This window comes from Lepus europaeus, chromosome 12, assembly GCF_033115175.1.
Source record: "Lepus europaeus isolate LE1 chromosome 12, mLepTim1.pri, whole genome shotgun sequence".
Taxonomy (NCBI): Eukaryota; Metazoa; Chordata; class Mammalia; order Lagomorpha; family Leporidae; genus Lepus; species Lepus europaeus.
Window position 1 is genome coordinate 68,704,674 of NC_084838.1, and position 13,722 is coordinate 68,718,395.

The following is a 13,722-nucleotide window of genomic DNA, read 5'->3' on the forward strand; positions in this document are numbered from 1 at the left end:
TGTTAATCAAGTTATTATCTCAATATAGTCATAACTGTTAAATATAACTTAGGTTTACTTCAATGTTGCTGTGACATACTTTTTGTCCCATCTTAGTATCAATGTTAAACTGAATGTATAAATCAGTAGGAAGCTTTCCTTCTTTATGCTGTGAATCAATTTAAGTAACAGCCTAATTATCTATTCCTCACAGGTTTAAAACAATTCAATGTAGCCACCCAAGACTGATGCAGTCTTTTTTTTTTTTTGACAGAGCTCTTGGCCAATCTTCTTAAACCTTTCCAAATATATAAATGTTTCATTTATCCACATATCCAAAATTATGTCTATTTATATCTTTAAAATAAATTACTTTATCCACCAATTTTTTAACATTTAATGCCTTTTTTTTTTTTTTTTTTTGGGACAGGCAGAGTTAGTGAGAGAGAGAGACAGAGAGAAAGGTCTTCCTTCTGTTGGTTCACCCCACAAATGGCCGCTACGGCCAGAGCTACGCTGATCCGAAGCCAGGAGCCAGGTGCTTCCTCTTGGTCTCCCATGTGGGTGCAGGGCCCAAGTACTTGGGCCATCCTCCACTGCCTTCCCGGGCCACAGCAGAGAGCTGGACTGGAAGAGGAGCAACCGGGACTAGAACCCAGCGCCCATATGGAATGCTGGCGCCACAGGCAGAGGATTAACCAAGTGAGCCACGGCGCCGGCCCATCATTTTACTTCTCAACCTTGGTGATATTACACAGGCATTTGCTTTATTACTCTTTGTATATATATATTTCATACATTTGTCTATTTCACAGACATTTTTAAAGGCCATTTTAAAGTCAAAATATAAATAACTCAATCTTTACTTTCAAATGTCAACTAATGCTTTCTTAATTCACACCATCCTGCAGAGAACAGAAATCTGTATTTCTATAACCAACAAAGTCTAAAGAAGCCTACATACCTTATATAGTCCAATGCCAGGATCAATAAGACAGACATGAGTTGATGTGGATGGTTGACTGGAAGATCCCACTCTTGAAGTTTTCTTGACTTTAGGTGGACTATTAGAACATGGTCTGACCTGTATATCAGTCTGTTTGGATGTGCTAGGAAGATCAGAGTCTGGGCGAACTAGTAGCTGAATAATATCATTCAGTCCAACATCATAGTCAAATAAAGTGTATCCATTCTCCAACTAGAAAAGATAGAAAAAGATATTGACATACTTCTTTCACAACTTATCTTACTGTATCTTTAGTTACCCAAATATTCTAGCCAAACTATCAAAATAAAATTCATAGCCCTGTAATTTTGTGATTTTGAAACCATTATTGTTTCTGTGGACTCCAATAAATTCTTAACAACATTCCATATGAGCTACAGGAAACACCGCTATCTATCTATATATCTAGATACATGTTTTTTCTAACATTAACATTGTTTTGTTGGTAATTTTTAAATCAAGTGGGGGGTATGAATAAGAACCATTTCTAAAGTTATTTAATTCTATCCAAATATAATGATTATCAAACTGTATTGTGAAATCTTCTGTATTATAAATATACTATACACATATTATCCTGCAGATTTTCAGATTAGTTACGGTGAACTGTAACCCCCCTTCCTCCTAAAATAGATCCGTTAAAGTTCTAATCCAGAGCACCTCAGAATGTAATTTTTTTGGGAAACAGTGTCTTCACAGAGGTAATCAAGGAGTACATTTATTTATTTATTTATTTATTTTAATGTTGACAGGTAGAGTTATAGACAGTGAGAGACAGAAAGAAAGGTCTTCCTTCCGTTGGTTTAATCCCCAAATGGCCACTACGGCCGGCGCTGCGCCAGCCCAAAGCCAGGAGCTTCTTCCTGGTCTCCCATGGGGGTGCAGGAGCCCAAGCACTTGGGCCATCCTCCACTGCCTTCCCGGGCCACAGCAGAGAGCTGGACTGGAAGAGGAGCAACCGGGACTAGAACCCGTTGCCCATAATGGATGCCAGCGCCACAGGCAGAGGATTAACCAAGTGAGCCAATGCACCGGGCCCAAGTACATTTAATTAAACAAGTACAAAACCAAGTTGTTAAGGGCTGAGTTTTGCACCCCTCATCCCAAAGTTATTTAAGTCATAACTCTCAGTACCTCAAAATGTGACTATTTGGAGAAAGGGCCTTTAAAGAGGTAATCAAGTTAAAATGAAGTTATTGGCCAGCGCCGTGGCTCACTTGGCTGATCCTCCACCTGTGGCGCCGGCACCCCGGGGTTCTAGTCCTGGCTGGGGCGCCAGGTGCTGGTTCCGGTTTTTCCTCTTGCGTTCCAGCTCTCTGCTGTGGCCCGGGAGGGCAGTGCAGGATGACCCAAGTGCTTGGGTCCCTGCACCCGCGTGGGAGACCGGGAGGAAGCACCTGGCTCCTGGCTTCGGATCAGCATAGCGCCGGCTGTGGCGGCTATTAGGGGAGTGAGCCAAAGGAGGCAAGACCTTTCTCTCTGTCTCTCTCTCTCTCTCTCATTGTCTAACTCTGGCTGGCAAAATAAATAAATAAATAAATAATTTAAAAAATGAAGTAATTAAGGTGAACTTTAATTTAACTTATATCCTTATAAAAGGGGAAGTTTGGACACAGACACAGCAGGAAAAGGATATCAAGCCTCAAAGAGGCCATAAAACTGCAGTGATATACTGAAAGCCAAGAAAAAATCTGCAGCAAATACAGAAGCGCAAGGAGGGATTTCGCCCCCTGCCCCAAGCTACCAGAGAGCATGGGCCTGCTGACTGACACCTTGAATTCTAGCCTCTACAATTCAAAGCCAATAAATTGTTATTTTAAGTCACCCAGGGCTTTGATACTTAGTTATAGCAGCAACTAAGTATCCATTTGTTTCTTTATAAAATTCAGTTAGCTATCTCACTATGATACAGTGAAACAAGAAAATTTAACCCCTTGAAGATCAGAACTACTACTTCCTCAGAAACATGACTGGATGAAACATTATTCATTTTCTCCTCATCTGAAAATATTTGTCATTATTCACAACTCTAACACAATAAGATCATATCTGAAAAGTAAAAAATATAATCCTGCTCGAATTACAAACTTACTAATTACAAATGCAGTACCTTTAATTCAGTAGTCCAAAGAACACACCTAGCACAGTCCCACATATTACAGGTATCCACATTTGTTAAACAGAACAAAGATGGAGAACTTCACAAATTTCTCATTGGGAAAATTAAGTTAGGTACCATGTGACAGGTTTGCATGCTTAGTCTAAATAAGCCCAAGAAGTATCCTAAGTTAGTAAGCAGATAACCACCCATATGGATAGGGATATTAACACTGCTTACTTTATGAGAAGCAAACAAAACTGAACTCTTCTCTAGTCCTGAACTTGGGGTAAGAAGAACTCAAGAAGCAAAAACTGCATCCATGAGGCCAGAGTTGTGGCGTAGTGGGTTACGGCACCCCCTGCAATGCCAGCATTCCATATAGGTGCTGGTTCACTTCCTGGCTGCTCCACTTCTAACTCTGCTCCCAGCTAATGTGTCTGGGAAAAATGCAGAAGATGACCCAAGTACTTGGGCCCCTGCCACCGATGGGGGAGCCCAGATGGAGTTCCAGGCTCCTGGCTTCAGCTTGTCCCAGATCTGGCCATTGCAGCCATTTACGGAGTGAACAAAGCAGATGAAAGATCTTGATCTCTCAATCTCCCTTTCCTTCCTTCCCTACTTCCTTCTCTCCCTCCCTCCCTCCTTCTCTCTCTATAATTCAGCCTTTCAAATACATAAACCTTTAAAAAAACCAAAAAGAAAAGCTGTATTCATGCCTTCATTTTGAACATTTTCCAACAACATCAAGTTTAGAACACACTAATTCTGAAAGAGTTGAAAAAAAGCACAACTTTACCAAACATACAACTGAAGAACATTATGGTAACTATATAACCTAAAGTATTAACTGGAAAGGTGTTATCTAAAATGAAGGCAATAGATACAATGGTGAAATAACTGGAGACAAAGTATTTCCATAAACATCTTTCCATAGAAGTTTGAAGAGCAAAAATCAGAGGGTCCTATGCTCAATTAATCCCTTTGACTAGTTTCTGTCAAATGATTGTCAAAAATAAACATAGGGGCCAGCTCTGTGCCGTAGCAGGTAAAGCCGCCACTTGCAGTGCCGGCATCCCATATAGGCGCCGTTTGAGTCCTGGCTGCTCCTCTTCCAATTCAGCTTTCTGCCATTGCCTGAGAAAGCAGTGGAAGATGGCCCAAGTCCTTGGGTCCATGCACCTGCGTGAGAGACTGGGAAGAAGAGCCTGGCTCCTGATCGGCACAGCTCCAGCCATTGCTGCCATCTGGGGAGTGAACCAGTGGATGGAAGGCCCCTCTTGCTCTGCCTCTCTGTAACTCTTTCAAATAAATAAATAAGATTTTAAAAAAATAAAAAAGAAAAAAATAAATACAAGCTAGGGGGATGTTATGGCATAAGAGATTAAGCCACCAACTGTGATGCCAGCATCCCACATGGGTGCCAGTTCAAGACCCAGCTGTTCCACTTTAATCCAGCTACCTGTTAAAGCACCTGGAAAAGAAGAAGATGGCCCAAGTACCTGGACACCTGTACCCACATAGGAGACTCAGAAGAAACTCTTGGCTTCTGGCTTTGGTCTGGCTCAGCCCTGGCCATTGCAGTCATTTGGGGAGTGAACCAGCAGATGGAAGATCTGTCTGCCTCTGCCTCCACCTCTCTATACTCTGTCTTTCAAATAAATAAATCTTTAAAAACAAATAAATTAAGGTTGCTTCAACTGATAGTTTAGTTATTAACTTGAAAGGTAGAGCCACAGAGAGTGGGAAAGACAGAAGGGGGGGGATTGAGACGGAGAGAGAAAGAGGGAGGAAGTGAAGGAGGGAGGTAAGGAGGGGGGGGGAGAGAGAGAGAGAGAGAGAGAGAGAGAATATGACTCTTCCATCTGCTAGTTCACATCCTAAATTCCCTAACAGCCAGGGGCCAGGGCCAGTGCAAACCCAGGAACTCCATCCTGGTCTCCCACTTGGGATGGCCAAGTTCTTTACCATCATTTGCTGCCTTCCCACATGCATTAGCAGGGAGCTGGATTGGAAGTGCAGCAGCAAGGATTTGAACCAGGCAATCCGATATGGGATGCAGGTGTCTCAATCAGCACTGTACCTGTTGTGCCACAAAGCCTGCCTTGAAAGTGATACTCTTTCTAAACTAGGTCTAAGAGGAAAAGTAATATCTACAGTCAGAGTGGAAAACAAAGCATATCAAGGCGTGAAGCCCTACAACTTAGAGATCTTCTTTTTACGGATTTTTAAAATTTATTTGACAGGTAGTTTACAGACATTCAGAGAGAGAGAGAGAGAGAGAAAGGTCTTCCCTCTGTTGGTTCACTCTCCAAATGGGCACAACGGCAGGAGCTAGGCCGATCCAAAGCCAGAAGCCAGGTGCTCCCTCCTCACGGTTTCCCTTGCGGGTGCAGGGGCCCAAGGACCTGGGCCATCCTCCACTGCCTTCCCAGGCCACAGCAGAGAGCTGGATTGGAAGAGGAGCAACAGGGACTAGAACCCGGCACCCATATGGTGGAGGATTAACCTGGTGCGCCATGCTGCCAGCCCCAAGAGACTTTCTTAACCCAGAAAATACACTCCGTTCCTTCTCTTAATTCATTGGTACTCTTCCAGTCTTCCTAAAACACTGATTATTCATTGCACAACAAATTCCACACAGCTTTATTATACAAAGCTTCAAATGCTGTGAAGAGTAATGGAATGATTTACTTGAATAGAACTACTGTTCTTCCACATTTAATGGAAGTGCAGACTGACAGTTACCTGTCATTCAAATTATGCTCCAAGAGAAGGATGGGGTCATCTAGAAATTATAAACAGCTATGAATTTGAAGCATGAACTATAATCCATCAATGTTTCAAAAGTAAATGTTTGAGAACTGCCACACTAGAAATATAGGGATGCAGGATTTACAATTCTGAAGAAGCAGGAATGATTAAGAATTCTTTGCTTTGTCAGACAGCACTCTTGAATTTCTACCAGGTTGAAGACAGACATCTCATGTAATGGGAAAAACGGCAACCGCAATGCAAGGGAAAAGTAGAAAGCTAATACCAAGTGTCAATAGGCAAACCGTAGGGAAGCTTTTCCCAAAGGACTACTGACAAGGGATGTTAAGTAGAGGACAATAATTAATAATGCCATATGTCTTTCACATCATATATAAATATACACATATTCCTTTAGCAGGCATATATACTTCTGTAGTGTATGTGAAAACAATATGTACTGGGGCAAAAGGCAACTATTGTTTCTCTTCAGCTATGGTTCATGCCCCACATCTACAACCTATTTTAATACTATCCCTATTCTGATTATAAAGAATGAAAAAGGGGAGACAGAATCCTTTCAAAATAATACATGTTCAGGGCCGGTGCTGTGAAGTGGCTTAGTGTCCTGGCCTACAGCACCAGCACCCCATATGGACACCGGTTCAAGTCCCAGCTGCTCCACTTTCAATCCAGCTCCCTGTTAATGTGCCTAGGAAAGCAATGGAGGACGGCCCAAAAGCTTGGGCCCCTGCACCTGAATGGGAGACCTGGGAGAAGCTCCTAGCTCCTGACTTTGGCCTTGCCCAGCCCCAGTCATTATGGCCATTGAGGGAGTGAACCAGTGGATGGAAGACCTCTCTGTCTCTCCCTCTCTCTCTCTGTAACCCTGCCTCTCAAATAAATAATAATAACACGTGCTCTAGAGTCTCAGAAGACTGAGAAATCCAGCAACAGAACTCTTCCTTTAAAAGACTCAATGCCCGGAGATGTTGCAATCTCAACCTTCCAGATAGGAATGCCCAAATGAGGTTACCCTACTCTAACCAGAACTTACAGTCCTGAATTGCCATTCTCCATTTGGGTCCTGATAGAGTCAACTGTGCTGCTTCTCAAATTTAATTTGCATACAGATCACCAAGAGATCTTGTTAAAAACACAGATTTCACTTCAGCAGGCATCATGTAAGGTTCCCAGGTGAAGCTAATGCTGCTGGTCCTGAGAATCCAGGGACTATACTTCGAATAGTAAGAAACTGAGAGACCAACTATCCTTCAACATTTATTTTCAAATTTGATGTCCATCAGATCTCCTGCGGGGTCTTGTTAAATTCCAACTATGTACGTGCAATTCTGGGGTGAGGTGAGCAGCTATAATAGATATCCACAAGTGATATTGATACACACCAAACATTAAAAGCAGCAAGCATTAAATAAGTGGGGGAAGATGGGTACCACCTAAATTGTAAGCCCTGTAAATTTGGTTTTATTATGACATTTTTCACTAAGTGGTAGTAAAGCATCCTGAGGAAGGGGTATCTTTTTATAATGGAAACGAAGGCATTTTACAGGATAGAAATAGCTTTGGGACACAAAACCAACAGCTAATTGCTATGCCCATAATACCCTGTCCAAAGCCTGTGATGCTCTAACCAGTGCCATGGCCACTTATCAGCCTATATGGAAGGAAACCCAGCTGGAAGCAGTGTCTTCCTTTTCTGTCTCCAAGTCAATGGCAGGTACCAGGGGCTGGCTCTATGGCTCACTTGGTTAATCCTCTGCCTGTGGCACCAGCATCCCGTATGGGAACCAGGTTTTAGTCTCGGCTGCTCCTCTTCCAGTTCAGCTCTCTGCTGTGGCCTGGGAAGGCAGTGGAGGATGGCCCAAGTGCTTGGGCGCCTGCACCCGCATGGGAGACCAGGAGGAGGCACCTGACTCCTGGCTTCGGATCGGCATAGTTCTGGCCATGGCGGCCATTTGGGGAGTGAACCAACGGAAAAGGAAGACCTTTCTCTCTTTCTCACTGTCTGTAACTCTACCTGTCAAATAAATAAAATCTTTAAAAAAAAATAGCAGGCACCAAAGTTCCATTCCTTATCCCTACTGGCTTATTACTGGGCTGAAGAAATCATAGTAGTGACTTACTGACTGTCCTGGAGAAAGAAGTACAAAGGTTATTATCCTCAATAGTTTTCCCTAGATTCCGGAACCAGCTTCCTGATTTACTGAAGTCTAATTCATTGCCCTAAATTTAACTCAATTCCTATGGTTTCCAGAGAACAGTCAGGTACACTTTATTTTAATATTTTATAATTAGACTTTAGAGGCGTGGCCCAGGGATACAAGCTCATCCTTTATTTTTATCTCTGGTGCTGAAGTAAGCGAACTATCTAGAAATTCATGTACCACTGTCTGTAAGTATTACTGCTAGAAAACAAAATCCGTAAGACTGGATTACATGCTTTTCACCTGTGACCTAAAGGAAATGTTATCAGCCACTTGCACACAGCAATAAAAAGATACATAGTATTTAGTACAAATATTTCAAAGGCAAAGCTTACAACTAAATTGACCACCTGTTTTTACGAGTCCAACTACTAAGAAAACAGTATAAAACTGGTTGCAAACACAAATCAAAAGGTATTACAACATTTCTTTAAGAAGAAACTCTTTGCCAGAGTGTAATTTTTTTACTCTGAAATTTCTGGAAAGTCTTGGAAGGGCAGTAGGCTTTGCCGCAGTAGCTTGCTTCAATGGAATCAGAGAGAGCTACATTTATTGTAAACCACAGGACTCGAGTCAAACTGTGGTCTCTCGACTGCAACATGCCAACTTCTTCTTGGGTTAACAACACCATAAAAAGACAAAGACAAAAATAATCGGATGGCTTTGTGTCTAGGTACAGTCTAGGAAACCTGTGGGATAGGAAACCTCTTAGGCTGGCCAGCCCAGGGCCATACCACACAACTACCCCAGACACCCACAAACACCCCAAGGCCAAAATCGCTTTTAGCCTTCAAGTTACCGCCGGCTATGCTGCAGTGCTGTGTTAAAAGCTTGATTTAAGGGCGATCTTCCGAGGCGAGAACAGCCAAAACAACCTTATACCCCTTTCTACTTTGGAAATAAAACCCCTAAACTATACAGGGCAGTTTTTAACCCGGTCCCACGTTAGATCAATAGCCCCTTCAGCTCAGGTCTCTAACCTCGGCTAAGGCAGATTTCCAGATCTAGGAGAGGTGAGGGAGGGGACCCAAACGTTCTGGAAGCCCTTCGAATTCTCAGTGTGTGCAAATCCTGCCACAGTGAGGAGGCAGGGCCAACGTTCCGGTGCTCGAAAGACCAACGCTCGAGTTTCCACCTCCTACTTGGGAGTCAGGGACGCGGACGAGGCTCGGAAGCGATGTGAGCCCTTAGCCGGGTCCGCGCGGCCACGAGCAGGGGGAGCCCGGGCAGTCAACGCACCCCTCCCGCGCGGTGGCATGGCCGCCGGAGCCAGCTGCCCTCCCCACCCTCCCGGGGCCCCAGGCTCCGCCGAGCGCGGGAAGCGAGGCGCCCGGGGACCTGGCAGGCTGTGCCTGCGGCCGCTGCGCCACAAGGAAACAACGGCGAGGTCTCTTCCGAGCCCGCTAGGCGTCCCTAAGGTCGGGTCGGTAGGGACGTCGCAGCCCACAGCCATCCCCACCCCGCACCAGGCCCGGGCCCGCAGGGCTGCCCACCGGAGTGGGGGCCAGGTGCGCTCTGCACGCCAAGCCCCCCGGCCCACGCGCCCAGGGCAGCCGGGCTGCCCCCACGCTGGGTCCCCCAGGGGCGCGGCGGGCGCGCCTCACCTGCTTGCCCCGGTAGAAGAGGCGCTGGCACTCGGGCCGCACGTCGAACAGCGCCCAAACCCGCTCGCGCAGCTCCTCGATCGTGGCTTTGCGAGAAACGTCCTCGATGGTGCGTGTCTGGGAGCCGTCGATGGTGCGAACCTGGATCCACATCTTGGCCCGGGAGCGGGGGGGGCGGCCCCCTTTGTCTCCCCCTCTGCTCGGGACGCGGCGCCCCGCCTGGCCCGAGCCGCTTCGCGGCGGGCGGACGAGCAGGCGATCGCGCGCACGGGAGAGCAAGAGCGACTGGACGCCAGGCCGGACAGGCGGCGGCGACTCCCAGACCGCGCGCCCGCCCAGCAGAGCCGAGGAGGGAAAAAACCGGAACCAGCCCGAGGCGCTACCGCAGCCTCCGCCTCACAAATAGGAAGCAGCCATAGCTGCGCCGCGCCGAGTGTTTACTTATAGAGCTGTGGCTCCCACATGGAGGTCACGGCGCCAACCCGGATCTCGCGAGATTCACGCCGGGCTCCGCCTTTAAAGAGGAAGCGGCCGGGGAGATGGTTACAGACCCGGGGGACCCACAGTGGGCGGAGCGAGGAGGGCGGGGCCGGCCGGAGCCGTTACTTGCCACACCGCCTGCACCTGGGCCCGTGGCACACCCTGTAGCCTTCGGTTTTTTCAGACGGTTACGCTGCCGCCCACACGGGTTGCCCTTTTAGGTCCTGGTTTTGAGGCTGAGGGGGCTGGGCGACTCCTCGGGCCTAGCGGCTTCGGTGCTTTGGTCTAAAAAACATACCCAAAATAAGCAACCCTGACGTACGCTTGTCTCATCGTGGAGAGACAGGCGCGGGCGGGCGCGGCCTAAATTTCTGAGAAAGCACAGAAGGAAATGCGAGCGAGCCAGCGCGCTCATCCTGACGGCGCCTGCCCGGCGGCCTGGCGGCCAGTAGCTGAAGGCAGGCCCTGGGGACGTTTCTGCTTCGTGGACACGTTTCCCGTCAGGCCCGAAAGCTGCCTTCCCGCGGAAACCCGCTTCCGGGGCTTTCCCGCCGCCGGGCGGAGGTGGAGGCCCAGGCCCTGGGCACGGGCCCTGCTGGGATCGCCCCCTCCGGCCCACCGCGCTCGCACCCGGCCTTCCCGCCACGGAGGTGCCCGTGTCGCTAGAGCCGTTTGCAGATCTTCACGTCAGGTGTGCCTTTGGCTAAGGGACTATAGATTTGTGGCAGATTCTTTGAAATAATGCAGACCTACCCGCTTCCAAAGAAAGAACTCCCAAGATACATTCTCTGAGGTAGGCCCAGTGCAGCACTGCCTAACAGGGGGCCTCTTTTAAAATGAAAATGTGTCTTAAAAGGGGAGGTGATATAAAAGAAAACAAAGCAACTTGAACTTTCTGTTTTTCAAAATCAGTAACTCTTTATTTCCATAGAGTAGCATTTTGGGAATAATCAAAATAATTGCAAGCACAAAAAAGGTCAGCAGTATCTCAAGAAACAAAGTAAGACAGCCTGACAGGTCAGGGGTAGAAACCATGGACTACAGATGCATGTTTTGGGTGTCTGCCCTTGCTGGACACTTCACATGCACCTGGAACTTCTAAATAGAATTTCTCTTGTGCTCCTGTTTTAAATAAAGCAAATATTGAGCATTCCTTACATATATAAATGAGCTAGATACGCTTGAGCCCCCCTTTGACCTGCTCCTATAAAAGATAACTACTTGCTATTACAAGGTTATGCTATGCCCTCATAGAGTTTTTTTCTTTCTTTCTTTTTTTCTTTTGACAGGCAGAGTTAGAGAGAGAGAGAGAGAGAGAGAGAGAGAGAGAGAGAGAGAGAGAGAGAAAGGTCTTCCTTCTGTTGGTTCACCCCACAAATGGCTGCTACGGCCGGCGCGCTGCGCCGATCCAAAGCCAGGAGCCAGGTGCTTCTCCTGGTCTCCCATGCGAGTGCAGGGCCCAAGCACTTGGGCCATCCTCCACTGCACTCCCACGCCACAGCAGAGAGCTGGCCTGGAAGAGGGGCAACCAGGACAGAATCCGGCGCCCCAACCGGGACTAGAACTGGGGGAGCCTGCGCCACAAGCGGAGGATAGCCAAGTGAGTGTGGCACTGGCCCTCATGGTGTTATTTTAGGATTTCTTTTTTTAATTCCCCGCTCACACATAATAATTCAAAATACAGTTACGAAAAGCTTTATCAAAAATAGGGGCGGAGTTTGGTCTAAGGATTTGCCTGGGTGCCAGTCCTGCTTTGCTCCTGATTACTGCTTCCAGCATCCTAGGAGGCAGTCTTGATTGCTCAAATGTGAGTGTGCCACGGCGACCACGTGAGCCACCGGACCGGGTGGAACTTCCTGCTTCTGAAATAGGCCTCTGCCAGCTCAGGCTGTTATGGGCATTTTGGGAGTGAACCAGAGATGGGAAATCAATCTCTCTCTAAGTAAATGAGTTCTTTAAATTTTAAAGATTAGCACAATTAAAAACATTAATGAATAACAACACTAAAAGTACTGTGTTGGTTAAAACGTTGATTAAAGATGAAGGAAGACTAGAATATCTCAGAGCTGAAGGCTAGGTGTATGGTTTGACCTCAGTTAGAGGGTATATCATAGAGGTAGAATTTAAATGTTTAATTCATGCATTGAGATAGACCGGAATAGTAATCCCAGTTTTGCTGTTTACTTAAAATGTAATCTTGGGCAAATGACTTGCTTCAATTTCCTCTGTGTAAAAGGGTGCTTATAACACTCAGTGACTATTAAAGTGCTTAGCATAGTGCCTATCCGTTAGTAGTATGCAATAAATTTAGTGCTATTGTTGTGAAGAGGATTTAGATAAGCAGAGAATGCCCGAAGAGAAGAGTGCTTAAAGACAAAGTAGGCTTTTTCACAGATCAGAAAAGACTACATATCAAAGAAAGGTTGACTAAATAGAAGGAAGTGTGTGAAAATCAGCGTTCAAAGCCGTAGATTTTTGTAGGCCCCAGGGAGAAACTAAGGTTTTTAAAGGGTGCATTGATGTGATTATATATGTATTTAGAAAGACAGAAGAAGGAACGTGCAGGATGCCTGAGGGAAATAAGGGCCAAAAAGATGTGGGGGGAGGAGACTGTTGGCAGGAAGTTTAGTGAAGAAGCGTTTGTGTCAGTATTGGTGGAAATTAGTGGCAGTGAATAGTCCAGGGTCCTCTAGCAAAACTTCTAGGACGTATGGAGATGAGAGATGAGGAAAATGGAATGTCAAGAATAATTCCCAAGTGTCTAGTTCGGGAGACTTAAATGGATAGATTGGCTAAATGATGATGTTCTTATTTAGAAAAAGAAGCAAACTTGGGGCTGGCACCGTGGCTCACTTGGTTAATCCTCCGCCTGTGGCACCAGTATCCTATTTGGGTGCCGGGTTCTAGTCCCGGTTGCTCCTCTTCCAGTCCAGCTCTCTGATGTGGCCCGGGAAGGCAGTGGAGGATGGCCCAAGTGCTTGGGTGCCAGCACCCATGTGGGAGACCAGGAGGAAGCACCTGGTTCCTGGCTTCGGATCAGCATAGCTCTGGCCGTAGCGGCCATTTGTGGGGTGAACCAACGGAAGGAAGACCTTTCTCTCTGCCTCTCTCCCTATCTGTCAAATAAAAAAATAATAATAATAAAATAAAAAAAGAAGCAAACTGAAGAAAAGCAATGAGTTTCATTTGAGTTGTATTGCATTTGAAATGTATCCAAAATGTACCTAGATGTATCTGAGAATTGGAAATACAAGTTGACATTGATGGGAAGTAGGAAGCTTCGGAGGGAGGGATTAGCCAGGACCTGTACTCCCATGAGACCATTGCTCCTTCTTCATGTGCTGCGGCTTTCATGGAGAACCCTTGGGGAAAAACCGTGCTGTCAAAACCTGGGTATCTACTCGGACTGTATGGGAGTTGTGTTACTCTCGTCAATATAGTCCCCAAAAGATTGGCAGGATGGAGTTCAGAGATGTAAGACCCAGAAATGGTACATTTGTCCTGTGCAAATCAAATTAATTACAATTGGAAACATAAGCTTATGTGTGCAGTAAGCGACAGAGTAGAGAAATGATG

The 13,722-nt window shown here is 46.3% G+C and overlaps 1 protein-coding gene across 1 annotated transcript in view; it reads right to left on the reverse strand.

The window, feature by feature from the left end:
- Positions 1-10,127, reverse strand: part of UHRF2 (ubiquitin like with PHD and ring finger domains 2) — a 96,077-nt gene extending 85,950 nt beyond the window's left edge. The window contains exons 1-2 of the mRNA XM_062208274.1: positions 9,667-10,127; positions 944-1,177 (exon numbers count right to left, since the gene is read on the reverse strand). Coding sequence (XP_062064258.1) covers positions 944-1,177; positions 9,667-9,819 — 387 coding nt within the window. The 5' untranslated portion in view covers positions 9,820-10,127. The remainder of the gene's footprint in view (positions 1-943; positions 1,178-9,666) is intronic.
- Positions 10,128-13,722: the final 3,595 nt, after the last annotated feature.